Source organism: Pholis gunnellus (genome assembly GCF_910591455.1).
Source record: "Pholis gunnellus genome assembly, chromosome: 6".
In the NCBI taxonomy this organism is placed as follows: Eukaryota; Metazoa; Chordata; class Actinopteri; order Perciformes; family Pholidae; genus Pholis; species Pholis gunnellus.
Genome location: NC_136532.1, coordinates 21,535,301 through 21,549,877, shown reverse-complemented (window position 1 = coordinate 21,549,877; position 14,577 = coordinate 21,535,301). Strand labels below are relative to the sequence as shown.

The window sequence follows — 14,577 nt, the reverse complement described above, 5'->3', positions numbered from 1 at the left end:
AATGGTGGTTAGAGACAGAAAGGGAGAGGGAGAGAGAGAGGGAGAGAGCAAGGTTGGTGTTTTGCTTTTTTAAACTGCCTTAGGTGGCCATCAAAGCATTAGAGCCAGAGCTCCCTGATGCCCACTGAAAACGGTTAAACCATGGCCAAGTCGGAATGGACCTTTCCCTATGCGTGTGTGAGTGTGTGTGAGAGAGAGAGCGTAAGGGGCTGATATAGAGCAAGAAAAGCTATTGGCCACCCAAACTGCCAAGGGAGCTATAAACAGCAGTTAAAATCAATATTCACGTCAGACAAAAGGTAGATACAAAGGAAAAACTGTCCTTTGCATTTCATGAAGAAGAGGAGGAGAACAGGAAGTGTCAGGAGGAGAGCAAGAGAGTAAGGGTTTTGGTTGATTTCACCTAATGGTTATTCAGCCGTTTTGCCGGGCACAGCTGTTCGGTCTCCTGTCGGTGTGCCGTGCGCAGCGGCCACAGCGCCGGCGTCCGGCGCGCTCCGCAGCGCACAACGCAGCGACTTTTTAACTGCTCAGTGAGCCGTGAGTGACCGGAGCTGATTAAAAACGCGCACGCATGCAAGCGCGCGCACAGAATACTCAACTTACGGGAGTGTGATACTAATGCTGAAGGACTGTCATGGAAAACGGAGGCGTACAAGTGCGCACTCAGAGGGCTTCAAACCTAAAATATCTGTCAGCCCCCTTCATCTTATGCTTCTTCTTCGGTTTTTTTTATCTCCCGGGAATAAGTGGGTGGTGGTGTTGCCCGACCTGAATTCAGAATACCTCAGCCCTGTTTTAGTGTTCTTGAGCAAGACAGTGAATCGCATGCGCAGACTTGAACACAATTATGTTGTGGCTTCAATTGAGCTTAAATGACCGGTTAAATTGTGGGGTTTTTTCCCAAAGTCACCCAGTACAAGTCATTCCAGCCTTATTTAACGAATCGTGCATTTTATTGGTGGACTCCATTTTTTTATATAATGCCTGTAATTTTGTAGACGGTAAATAATTTCACTTCTATCACTTCCCATATGTGGAGGCAGGTGAGGCTCCCTTTTCTGAGTTCATGAGTACATTTTGAAAAGAGATGCGAGGGAACAGACGATTTCCCTTCGATTTAAAAGGACCTCGTCATATAAAAACGTCCAGACCCCCTCTTACAGGGGACACTCGTCTCTAAACTGGATCTCAGTAGCGCAAAAGTTTCATGCGTCTCAGATGGCACCACTTCGTACGCATCTGTCATTTGACGCTTCGGCTCAGTCAATTACTTAGTGTTCATCTCACTTGCGCGGATACAGGAGGTGTAAAGATTAACAAAAGCTAATCGGTCGTCATTTTGGCCCAAACAAAATAACTTATTTAAACGTTCATATTTGGCAGACATGACGGTCAGCCTGTGATCATCACATGGAAAACACAAATCTATCATTTCGGAAAGGCGTCATGACTTCATGCAACTTGTTCCAGTTTAACACTTGTTTAGTGATGAATTGTCCCGTTGGTCGACAGGAGGATGGAGAGTAAACTGAGTTTTGAGTTGGGTTTCCCTTCTTCGACCTCCCTGTCTCATACCACTCATTCCAAAGCGCACATTGACGCACCATAAAAGCCAAGGAAAATAACAACAGCATTAAATATGACGGTTCCTTTGGGACCACAATAAAAGTTGAAACAAAAAGGAAAACAAAACTGAAAAACATACTGCAAGTGGGTGTGACATTCCTGATTTCCAACCCCAAAAATTAAAGCGATTATGTTTCAAACTGACAAGTTTTCGACTGCATCTCTTACCTTTCCACAGGAAAATAAGAAGCACCGTCTTCCAGAGGTGACATCCCAACAGCGCGCCTCCCCTTCTCCAGACAGTCTGCATCCCTCCTGTCGGTAAAAAAAAAAAAAACTCCGCAACTGTTCACAAAACGGACAAAAGGGAATCTTTTAATCAGTTATCTCTTTCCTCCAGAAAGATCACTACCGCATCGGTGCCATCAATACTCTCTATTTGACCAAACTGCGCTCCCGCTGTGCTTGACCTAAAACACCGCGCAGATGAGGTTTGGAATAAACTATAAATCCTCCTGGAGTCAGTCATAAAAAAAGAAACCCCCGATGGGCAATTCCGGTGCAGGCTGGTCTCTTTTTAATCCTTCCCTCAAAAAAAAAAGTCTGCTGCGTGTCTCCTTCAAGACAGAACCGAGGAATGAACCCGTTTTCCCCGCGGAGAGCTTTTTCCGCCGGTGCGCTCCTCCGCTTTATTCATCCAAACGGGACAGCTAAAGCTGAGGACACCTCAATGTCTCTCCCTTTATCACACTTTTCTTTCTTCCAAAGTTTAAACCGACCAGCAGAGTTGACAAAAAACTCCCACACCGAAGAAAAAGTCCACTCAAAAGGCGGGTTTGAAACAACTAAACCCAAGACAACTCTTGTCACTTAAGGCTCATCTATTAAATAAAATCCAAATTCCGCTCGCCCGGCAGCAGCTCCGTCCGCTCTCTTTTTCCTTCCTCCTTCTATCTATCCTCTGACTATCCTCCTCTCGCTGTGCATGTGTGTGCGTCTGGGTTCAACTTGAGAGGCTGTATACTCTCGTCCGCGAGATGGAGGGAGGAGAGGAGCGAAGAAGACAGAAGAGGAGGAAGTCTGACGCTTCCACCAGCCGGCAGAGGAGGAAGAGGAGGAGGAGGAGGAGGAGGAGGAGGAGGAGGAGGAGGGTGAGGAGGGTGAGGAGGGTGGGGGGCGTAGGCGGGATTTGGGGATTTGAGTGACAATTAAGCAGCCAATGGAGGGTGTAGGAATTTATTTGGGTTTTTTATTCCCATTTCTTTTATTTATCATTATTTATCATTAAAGATTCTTTATAGTTTTATGGTATTATTATGTATATATGTATTCATTACATTTTATGGGGGGAAGACTCCTCCCAGAAGAAAGGTCAGAATATGTGTATTTCTTTTTTCAAAATAAAAAAACAACTGAAAAACTAAAATACACACACACACACACACAATAAAGAAAACAGGCTAACATAAGCCAATAATTGAAAGCAAAAGACATGTGAATCAATCGGTGGAAAACAGGTTAAAAGGGATGTTCCCACGGTAGCTGTTGATGCTGAAACGACTCAAACATAAGTTTAAAACAACAACATATCCCATAAGAAGAGGCCCATTTTCTCTATGCTTTCTGTGTGTGCTGGTGTCAGTTGCGTGCGCGCGCGCGCGCATCCATGTGTTGTTTATCCTTTCATTGCCTCTCTCTGCATTATTCATATAAAGACACACGCTACACCTGTTCTCTCTGTAATCGATCGACGCCACCATCGCACGAGCTCTCGTGTTTGTGCGCATGCACACACGCGCGCACAAACACACCGCATCCGCTTCCAGTGGCGTGTGACAGCTTGTACAACTGCAAAATGTGATACACCAGGCACCTTGTAATGCAACTCATTCACTTTATATTGATAGGACGTGTGTGTGTGTGCGTGTTTGGGACAGGAGAAGGGGGGGGTGAACAAGCCAGAAGAGAGAGAACATTAAGGTCTTCTTTGAGTCCGAGGCGATATTTCATAAGGCAGCGTGCCTGGTTCCCTTTGTCAGCTAAATGTGTAAAAGCTAAAGAGATGACATTGTGACTTATTGAATTGCAAATCAGTCCGTAGGCGGAGGGATGGGAGGATTTCCGGAGACGGAGATACGTGAGCCACGCTGCCTGTCTGACTCCACGGCCTCTACAAGAAGTTAAGGAGGAGCGACAGCCCCCCCTAGTGTCACATTCAAAGAAGATACACTAAGTGATGGCTTCCACAGAGCAGCACCCCTCTTCATCCTTCATCAGTCCTTAATTAGCAGTATATGTGATTGCCACCGAGGAAGGCCCGTGCCTTGGTGCGTTCATCTCTGATGCATCCCACATTATTCTTCTGCCACCTCTCCCTGTTCTCTTCACTGTGATTCCACCGTGTGAACCTGACTGAGCCTGCATGCATGCTCTTTTTTTTTCCATCTGTCCCGTTTCGTTGTTCACTCACTTTCCCCAAACACATTTTTCTGGCCTCCCAGTCACGAGCCGACTGCTTCGATAACGTCTGGGCAACCGTCCGTCCTCGATATGGAGCAGAACCAAACCATTGCGTTTTTTAAGTATTATAATTCTCCAGTGTCTTTATTTTTACGCAAGCCAGCCAAAGCATTCCCTGTGACTTAAGCTTCACATGTCTTGTTTTTTTAACTGAAATATTCCTCTTGGGGCTGCAACCGAAGCAAGGCATTAGTTCAGCAGGCATATGGTAAAAAGTAATATTTGTACAAATACTTTGTCTGTATACCAATGAGGCCCCACTGGCGGTTTGGAGGAAATTTGACACATAAAAAGAATTTTGGATAACTCCCATAGGGACAAAACACAAAGACTACATCTTTCAAAGTAGGAGTGAAAACATTCTGCTGGTGAAACTATAGTAAGTTTGTTCATCTATCAGTTCTAAACATTTTCAGCTTATGACCCCAAAAAGAAAACACGCCAACACCCAACTCTTTTACCCAAGACAAAAATGAATTGGGCAATTTGATTGCCAACTACTATTTTTATTTTCCACTTTGATGTTATTTCACTTGTCATTATTAGAGGGAGGCTGGAGGCAGCAAACATTCATTATATCACAAAAAAGGAAGGCATTCATCACAACGATTGCAATGTCAGTACCTCTTCAAATTCAAAATGTAATTAATGTTGTGATGTGTGATAAATGGGGAAATAAATAAATAAATGATGTGCTTTCTAAAAGTGGTTCTCCGTGTCTTGTTTGCTATTCACTTATGCTTCGTATTCATTCCCAAGAGGAACTATTCAAAAGTAGTGCTCTCATGTTTAAGGTCAGCTTAAAAGCCATAGTGGACCAAGTTTGAGTCTTGAGGGGAACACAAGAAGGTTGCATGTAAACATCAAACATGATTGCAATTATGAAGCTAGAGTTCAGGATGATCGCATGATCAGGTGAGAAGACAACAGCTTTTTACTCCTCACCATTAGACATGCTGAGTTCCAGTCAGATACACACTTCAGCCATGAGCACAAACGCATCACAACAAGTGTGAGAACCCCCTCCCTCTCCCATCAGCGTCTGTCTACTGCTGTGCGGCGCCCACCCTGAGGTGATGGTGGTCATCACTGCAGCCGTCTCAGCTTCTCTCCCCATGGCTTCTCAGCAGTGAGATGACCTTTGCACTGCAAGTCACATTGCATCTTCTGTCGCAGGCTGTAAACTCGTCTTTTTCAATAAAATGCTGCATATCACTCTTGTCCTGCTGAAACACACCATCTGTCAACATGAATATATACAGTATATGCATATCTATTTCTCCTTAATGCTTGTCTTGAAGAGGAAAATCCTTCCTAATATCATTATTCAATTGTGTCCCCTAAACCCTTAAGATAAGGTGATAAGAATCATCGAAGTTTAACCTTATTGCAGGCAGGTTAAACAGGGATTAACTGCCGTATTTTTGATAATCAAAGAGGAAAAATCCAGATGTGTTTCAGTATTTCTTTGTGGGGGGCAGAGAATAACCATTTTTTAACATCACTGGTGTGTTTCACATTTTCTATTTCACAGTTAACAAAAGGTCACATTAAGTTTCCCAGCTGTCAGTGCAGAATTCTCACCTATTTAATTGTTCAACTAAAACCATTTGAGATAGAAAATGTCCTCTCAGTTATCACAGCTTTTAATGGTCTCACTGGTCAACAGTATCTGTGGAGTGTTGGGCTGATTTATAGGCTTTTTATTAGCTTAGGAAAACAAATGTTCAGTGCTTGAACGCCAACACCAATCAGCAAACGTAAGTGTGTGATTATTCTGGCCAATGTAAGATGATTGACATGCAGCAGAAGAACTTCTTCATACGTGATGAGTAATGTTGAAATGCTCCAGGGGTTACCTGCTGAGTCTATTTGGAGAGAGGTCAACTGAACCTAATTGGTCCAGTTGTAACATTCAACTTTCAATAGGACTGTCAAGAAAGGAATGTTGCCACCTGCTAATACAAGGCAAAAATGATTTACTCAGGGTGTACGCAGGGTCTCTAAACTAAATGGGAAATAAATATGAAGCTTTTTTCCAGCTGAAATGCCATGCCCAAAATCATTGCACTGGATCTTTAAGATGCCTGACATTGCAGACTCTAAGCTGCCAAGTGGACTGTTCCATAGTGCTGAAAATGCGTATTGCATAGGGATTTTTTGAAACTCAGCAGTTTCTCCTACATCATGTTAAGCAAATAGACATTTTCCATGGAAACAAAAACTGAAAGGTATTAATCTGCACACATGTTGGCCCCGCTGAATCAATATTGGCATATATGTTTGCCAACAAGTAACGCAAAAGTGTAGTACCGAAATGTTGCTGTCATCATTACATGGTTTGTGCACCAGAGAACAGTACATGGTCCTGCTCAGTTTATATCTTGATCACGAAGTGTTACATGTTCATGGAAAAAGGAAACAATGTTAGTCGATGCATTGGTGTGAACAAGTAATTGTTTCCAACGCTAACAGACCTCACCGACACTTAACAGCTATTTGTCTCAACTTCCCTAAATATGAAACGTGAACAAAGTATGATTGGAGGAATGAACGAGGTAAGTCAACATAAGTTTAGACATAAATCAACCCTTTGTTATATTGTTGTTTGTATGGAAACTGGGTAACTTTGAATGAAAGCATCCATTAATTAACAACTTTGTCAGCCGAGTCCAAACCTTGATAGCAGGGCCTTAATTAAATGACCACAGAGTCCAAGTAAACATCGTGAGGTTGATGTGTAGCTCAAATTAAACCTCCACTTCAATCGGAAAAGCGAGAGTGCTGCTTTGCGATCATCTCTGACTGGAGGTCAGTACTACGCTAGGCATGTACCACTCCACCAGAGTGTACGTGAAGTGCATTCATTTCTAAGCACTCACAAATGCAAGGTGAAGTGGTCAGGCTGAGAGAAGACACTCAAATTGGGATCCTTAGATACTGATCTTGGGTCGAAATGTGTGTTTGTGTGTGAGCGCATGACAGAAAGAGTTATTTTCTGCTGCAGTTGATACGACTTCCATCCTTGTATGTAGACAGAGGAGATGAGATAGAGGAGAGCGATACAGATGGTGCTCCCCTCGCTCAGGTCAAACAGCTCTTGTTCTACATTTCTTGTAGAAATTCTGGCGACAACATTGTTCAGACGGTACACTCCACTTGAAGGCTGGAGGAAGATGACCACCACTGACAAACCAGCCTATGTACTTCTAATTCCCTGTCTCTCCCTCTCTCTCTCCAGTCAAAAAAACAGAGCCATCTCTTTGCTCAGTGGAACAAACTGAATACATTAGAATCCAATTAAGGCTGGTAAAGAGAACTGCCCATGCTTGGAGTGTGTGTGTGTGTGTGTGTGTGTGTGTGTGTGTGTGTGTGTGTGTGTGTGTGTGTGTGTGTGTGTGTGTGTGTGTGTGTGTGTGTGTGTGTGTGTGTGTGTGTGTGTGTGTGTGTGTGTGTGTGTGTGTGTGTGTGATCGTATGTATCATACGTATGACAGCTGATGTCCAGCCAATGTGAAGAAGGGTTACCGTGTTATTTTAATTCATTTCTTTTTTGGGGGAGGTAGCTTGTGCTTCTATGAAAACCATACTGTACATGTGCCTTTTTGTGTATGTTTGTCCATGTTTGTGTGTGTATGCATATATATATATATATATATATATATATATATGTTGCTATTACACAAGTTGCCATAGTCCATAAGTCAGTGACATAGGACACCTTTCTCTCTTACCCGAAGTGGTTTCTGTTGCCGTATAGCAAGACCACTGTCTCGCTCTGTAAATCAGAGTAGTAGTGTGTGTAGGTGTGCGTGTGTGTAGGTGTGTTTGTGTCTGTAAGGGAATCAATAAATCTGTCTTGCATTAGGTACTGCCCTTGTTCAATTTGAAATTGGGGAAAGACACAGAACTACAATGACACACAGAAAAAAAACACAAAATACAGAAACTGAAACAGAGAGAAATAAATGGACCACTTCTGAAGATACCACAGATGGATACACACATCTGGAGGGAGAACACTTGACTTAATATACACACACACACACACACACACACACACACACACACACACACACACACACACACTCACACACACAATGTAGAAATTGTTATGCACCATCCATAAACACAGGTGCATGCATACACCATGTTCTCACTGTTGCTTCAGACTGCGACAGACACACACAGATTTATTTTCTTTCTTTTCAGTCTGTTTCTTTGTTTCCCTATTTTTATTCTTTCACCTATTCTTCTCCCTCTTTTAAAGTCTTCCTTTTCTCTCTCTTCCCCTACACCTACCTCTGCCTCTCCCCAACTCATCTTTCTCTCAGTAACTTGCCTCTTTATGGGCTTAATGGGGAGGTCTGGATAGGAAGGAATTTTACACAGTGGACTTAAAAACCACATGCACATCGTTTGTTGTAAGTTCATCAAACAATCCATTCCTTATGAAAATGTGACTTTTTTTTATTACATAGACTAGTACATAATAAGTACTCAAAGATCAATGCAGGACAATGTATTCAAAAAAGCAAAGATATATTGGTGCATCGTCTTCATAAATGGCTTCCTGTATTTGTTTTATGCCTTTTTGGAGAATGGAGGTTGAGATGGAAGTTGATTCTCCTTTGTGCATTTTTAGAAAACTACATTTTGCAGACAAGTTGATAATTTGGACAAAACACTTTTGGTTCTGGTTTAATTCTAACCTCCTGACTAGCACTACCTCTTTATGTATGCAATGTTGCTGCCAGTGGCAATTATAGTCTTTATCTTGAAGTATAAGAAAATGGTTCAACCGAACTGTGGTTTTCTATTTGTACATGTTTTGTTGTTGTTCAATGAATATTCAAAATATATGGAAAGATCTTCTTGATACAGTCCACTTCTCAAAGACTAAAAATCCCTCTTAATCTCGTCTAAATTTTAGTTTTAGTTTTAAAAGACTAATAACACCTGGAACAGCTTCCGTGGTCCTTTGAGCCCCCCGCTCTTTCCAAGCACATGTAACCAGCAGCCATCTGAGAAAAGGTTAGATTTAAGTGTTGCAGCCATGATGACAGTGTGGTCCTCTTGTCTCTCCTGTACGGCGTCTGTCACCATGAACACGCACCAACAGCGGCCTGAGATCAATTACAGAGAAACTCGAGCTCCTCTCCCACTACAGAAGCAATTTACTCGCCCACCGTAAATCAATGGAGACAAGTGGGGCTAATTTAGACCGTTTGATGTCAATTTGGCCTTGACCCCTCCCCGCAACACACACACACACACACACACACACACACACACACACACACACACACACACACACACACACACACACGCACGCACGCACGTTGCAAGCCATAACTCGTAGCCCCACTGCCTGATATTTCCATATTGGTCCTGTCAGAGACGATTTTGTTTACAGTGCCCTTTGGATGAAATAACAGCACTGGGCGCTATCAATTACTGTGAGAGAGGGGAGGAAGGGAGAAGGAGGGAGGAGAGGAGGAGGACGGGTGGGGAAAAGGGGAGAGTAAAGTAGGAGAGGGTGTAGAAAATCAAGAAACGATGACGGGTAGAATGGGAAGGGAGGAGAAAGATTGAGAGGTGTGGACAGAGAAGATGTGGAGGGAGGAAAGGAAGGAGGAAGACAGAAGAACAGAGCCAGAGTGAGAGATGGAATTATTTTCCCTCCATAAATTGCCAAAACTGAGACCAAGTAATCTCTGGCGTGACCAAGGTCTGTGAACCGAGGTCCGGAAACTATTCAGCGGAGAAAAGTCGCCAAAACAATCATTCATGCTCACAGGCACACACGGTGGGACGTTGCCAAATCTGAATAAGACTGACAGCGAGGCCCAAAACTTGCTTTGGAAAAATATCTGTTCTTTCCCATGTTTTTCAGTATTCGTATGCAGACGGTTATGTGTTAAACCTATAGTCCATCCGTTAATTGCCGTTGTCTTCATTATCAACTTGTAAACAAAAAGGGCAAACGAAGAGCCCAACAAGAGAATATACATTTCTATCAAAGCAGGTCACAACTACATCTAAGGAATGTTTTCTGATTGTCCAAATGACTCGTTTATCGAAGCGTCGTTTTAAACAACGGAGCCATAGCTCTACGTTCAGTATCTGATACACTTTTGTCAAAAGGCATGTTATAATAAATGAATTTGCAAACTCTGTGGGAGCAAAAGATAGACGCTGTTAAAAACAGTGCATCCCTCCCAAACAAACTGCTGCAGTGCAAAGGTGGGTTTTCAGCCTCCGGCAGAAGATGGGCCGTGACTCTGCTGTCCCGACTTCTGCGGGGAGTTCATTCCACCACTGAGGGGCCGGGGCAGTGAAGAACTTTGAATGAGATGATCTCCGGCTTCTTGGAGTGACGGGGTGACGGGGCAGCCAATCATCCACGGTCGTGCTGGAGTGCAGGGTTTGAGTTATTTTGAATTGAATGGCTGAGAAACACAAAATGCTCATTTTACACCTATGTTTGTGGATGAAGCTCAAATTTATATGGAAAAAAAAACGTTTGTGCATGTTTTATCCTTACAGAGAGCATTCACCAAAATTAAGAGTGTGTCAGCCAACTTAGATTCAGTACAACCACAGACTACTGTTCGAGAAAAGAAATAAGTGCTTTTTAATACTTTCTTCCTTGGTGTTACTTGTTCTTTGGAGTGCCTGTATTGCCTCCTTTTTTTCTGCATTTTTTAAGATCACCTGACACGTTTTTGATCTACGAATTACAACCAACACAGAGAAACCAGTTCTGTCTTCTTCATAGGCTTAGCAATGCTGGGAAGTCCTCCAAATGAAACAACAAAATGTTTTGTAACCGCAAGAAATGAACAGCGAGCTCCTTTGTTACAGTCCAACGTTCTGTTGACAAGAATCAAAGTCGCAATTATCGTGGCGGTTAGACGGCTTTGTCACTTAAATATAAACCTGTGTTGTTTTGGGGACTTCTGCTGTTGATATTCTTACGGTCTGTCTCTAGGAATTACATGATATCACCAAACCGTATACTGTGATTAAGCTGTGGTCACACCAGATTGTGTTACCCATTCATGTCAATGAAGAATGTGGTGAGACATATTCTCTTACAGATGGAATATGACCACCGCCTCACCACACCCTCGGAGTGAACTGATGAACACATGACTAACATACAGCGAGATTAAGCGGGATATCAATCAGTCTTAGTCTGTACACTTCCACACGGTGCTGTGAGGAGGACTAATGGAGCAAAAATAATGACCATTTTATTTATTCAACATGGGTGTGTACAGCATTTTAAGTGTCTGGTGTACTGAAGCCACCCATTACTCTACTTGACTGGACACCAAAGCCTTGACCTTTTACATGGAGGTCTCAAACCACCAGGCCATCCCTCAAGCTCGAATGCCAGCGCCTATTCGTACACACACACACACCATGCTTTATGCATTTTTGTTGCCAGATTTTGACAGCACCACACAGAGGCAGAGCAGCACACCACTGTGAGAAGCTTTTCACCACTTCAATGAACAATCCCTCCAGATTCATGATATCGTTTTACAGATATTTCTGTGCTTAAAGTCTAAGGAAATGCTCACGGGCCCCGCTGTCAGCAAAAGTTGATATTCCCCATGAACCCTGTGGGTGTTTGATTTCAATCTGTGTGTGTGCGCGCTTGTCTTTATACCACTCTGACTGTCCACCCAACTGTTATGCAGGCTTTAAGTGTGTATGTGTGCGTGCGTGTGAACCCCGGGAAAGTGCCAGTCTTGGACTAGAGATTCAGTGCAGATTGTAAGGTTTCTGATGATTACTCAAGAAATCTTCATCCCCACCTCCACACATTATGAATGTGCTCTCAGACATGCCGACACTGACAGAGGGAGGGGTATAAACAGATATGTCCAATGTGTGGCCTTCTGGAATCTTGTTTATTTGTTTGAATAACATAAAACCCGAACAACACTTCCCAATACATAATTAGTCATTTTTACATTGCCTTCCTTATCTGTTACTATACAGAACTTGTAATATATTAATGTAATAAATGTTTTTTTTCCGAAGCATCAATGTCCGCTATCAAATTCTGCAATTGTCTGATAAAACAACTAGGACTTACTTCAATATGTATTCAACATTTGTTTCTACTTTGCATTTTCTTCCTGCTGTCTGCCTTCAACAAAACACAGTTGAGGGCCGTGGCAAAGAGCTGTAATATTTACCGCATTCTTAACCTACAGTAAACACGAAACTATACAACATTACAAAAACAAAAGAATTCAAATTCTCTCTGCAAGAACATGCAGCATTCAAACTCAAAGTATAAATGAGTAAAAGGGTTGCATTTGCATTTTTAAGCTCAAAGTACTTTTTAAACCTCTTTTTCCATATAGGAGAACATTTGTTAGGCTTTTTAGTTTTGAAAGACTTTTATTGAAGCTCACACTGGTCTGCACCTCAATGTGTGCATATTCTCAATACTTGAAATAGCTTTAACACTACAGGGTCCAGGACAGCTACAGTCATTTCTGCTTCACAAGTTGGTGTCTATAAACAACATTGATGAATTAGCTTTGGGCACTTCACATGTGTCATTTCAAATAGGTTATACAATAGTTGATTGACAGTTCTCTCCTTCGACATGAACTCTTCCTACATGTGACTGTCACACACTAAGTTGTCGTTTGGGTTTATTGATGATTTTCCAACCAGCAAAAAATAAGCCAAGCAGCAGCAGAATCGTGCTTCATTGTACATCTACAGCATCAGCTTTAAATCCTCATTAATGCGCTTTGGGAGTTTTTTAAGTCATCAGTTATGTGATCGTCCAACTGTTTTCCGGTTGATTACAATGTATCAAAATGAGCTCAAACTGATGCTCAAGTGGTTGTTTCTGGATTGGATTTTGATGGTGTTAGCTGAGCTGTAAGTCTGGCTGTATGCTGAAGATTTATGATTGCAATATTTTGTTCACTATATTAATAAAACAGTTCAGTTTGACCTCGTTATATATGATGAAAGGGGAGGTAGAGTTTCTATCAGCAACAGTAAAAATAATTGTTATAATGATAGCTTCCTCTGAGAGTTAATGATCAAGACTTTGTTCATAAGCAAACATATTTGGACAGAAACAAAACCTACAAACAAATCAAATGACATATTTGAAAAGGGACTTAGGGACAAATGAAGAGAATGAGTCTGGGAGAGACATATCACACTTTCAGCATATCACAGATGTACATATATATCTCTCTCACACACACACACACACACACACACACACACACACACACACACACACACACACACACACACACACACACACACACACACACACACACACACACACACACACACACACACACACACACACACACACACACAACCACAATGTCCTGAGCTGGATAGCGATTCAAACAAACATCCAATTTGCTGGGCAGATTACCCAGGGGGCCTCGCTGTTTGCCACCTGAAAGGGGGTTAGATGTGACTCATCAGGAAGATGCTAATATCAATTTTTACACACACATTAATTCTCGACAGAAGCCCGCCGCAACTGGCAACTTAATTACACTCATTTCACCGTGATTGTCCCCCACAGGAGCACAAAAACACACACTAACACGCACACACACGCTCAGATAAGACAATTTGGCCCTAACACACTGAATCAAGGATATTGTCATATTGGATTATTTCCCCTGCGTGAGTGGGAGTGTGTGTGTGTGTGTGTGTGTGTGAGTGAAAACAAAGACAATTAGTAGCCACACACAAAATGTTATGAAAAGATTTTTTTTTCTTCTTTCTGTTTGCAGTTATTCAGGTCACATTTTACAGATTTAAGTTATAATTTCCTCTTCAATGATGTACATTGACTCACTGCTACACTGACAATAGATTAAATACTAAATTGCTGCAGCAATCACCGAATGATAATGTGCCATCAAATTGAGAAACCCAATAAAAAGAATGAAAGACTTGTTGAGAAAACTTAGAAAAGGTTTAATTTGAAGTCATTTGAGAAAGATTGCAGGGAAATGGCTTTCTACTTGTGTGAAGTTCCAGCTCCAATTATTTAAGTCTTTAATTACTAGTTTGAGTGAAATTCCGTTTAAATTCCATTTAGAGGATACTTACCAAAACAAAATACTCTTTAAAATGTATCCTACGAGTGACTTTGAGATGAAGTGTTGCAATTTATGTTTGTTATGTATTTATACTTCCTTCTCATTTACACACACACACACACACACACACACACACACACACACACACTCTCTCTCTCTCTCAAAGGGCATCACAGGCCCACATAACGCATGTGCATTGCAACTACAATACTGTTTGTTAAGGAGAGTTAAAGTTTATGGGAAATAAGAAATACCGATACATGGCCCTGCACTCACCATTACGGTACGGTTAAGGCTATCAGTGAATGATACAGTCACATGGTGTCATTTGTCCTATTGAGTGGTTGCCGAACGCCAAGACCGACATC

General features: G+C 42.1%; 1 protein-coding gene across 1 annotated transcript in view; it reads right to left on the bottom strand.

The window, feature by feature from the left end:
• The window catches only part of LOC306697965 (transmembrane protein 132D), a gene marked incomplete at both ends in the record, with an annotated part of 210,237 nt that extends 208,358 nt beyond the window's left edge, over positions 1 to 1,879 (bottom strand). Inside the window, one exon of the mRNA XM_079162079.1 lies at positions 1,798 to 1,879. Coding sequence (XP_079018205.1) covers positions 1,798 to 1,879 — 82 coding nt within the window. The remainder of the gene's footprint in view (positions 1 to 1,797) is intronic.
• Positions 1,880 to 14,577: the final 12,698 nt, after the last annotated feature.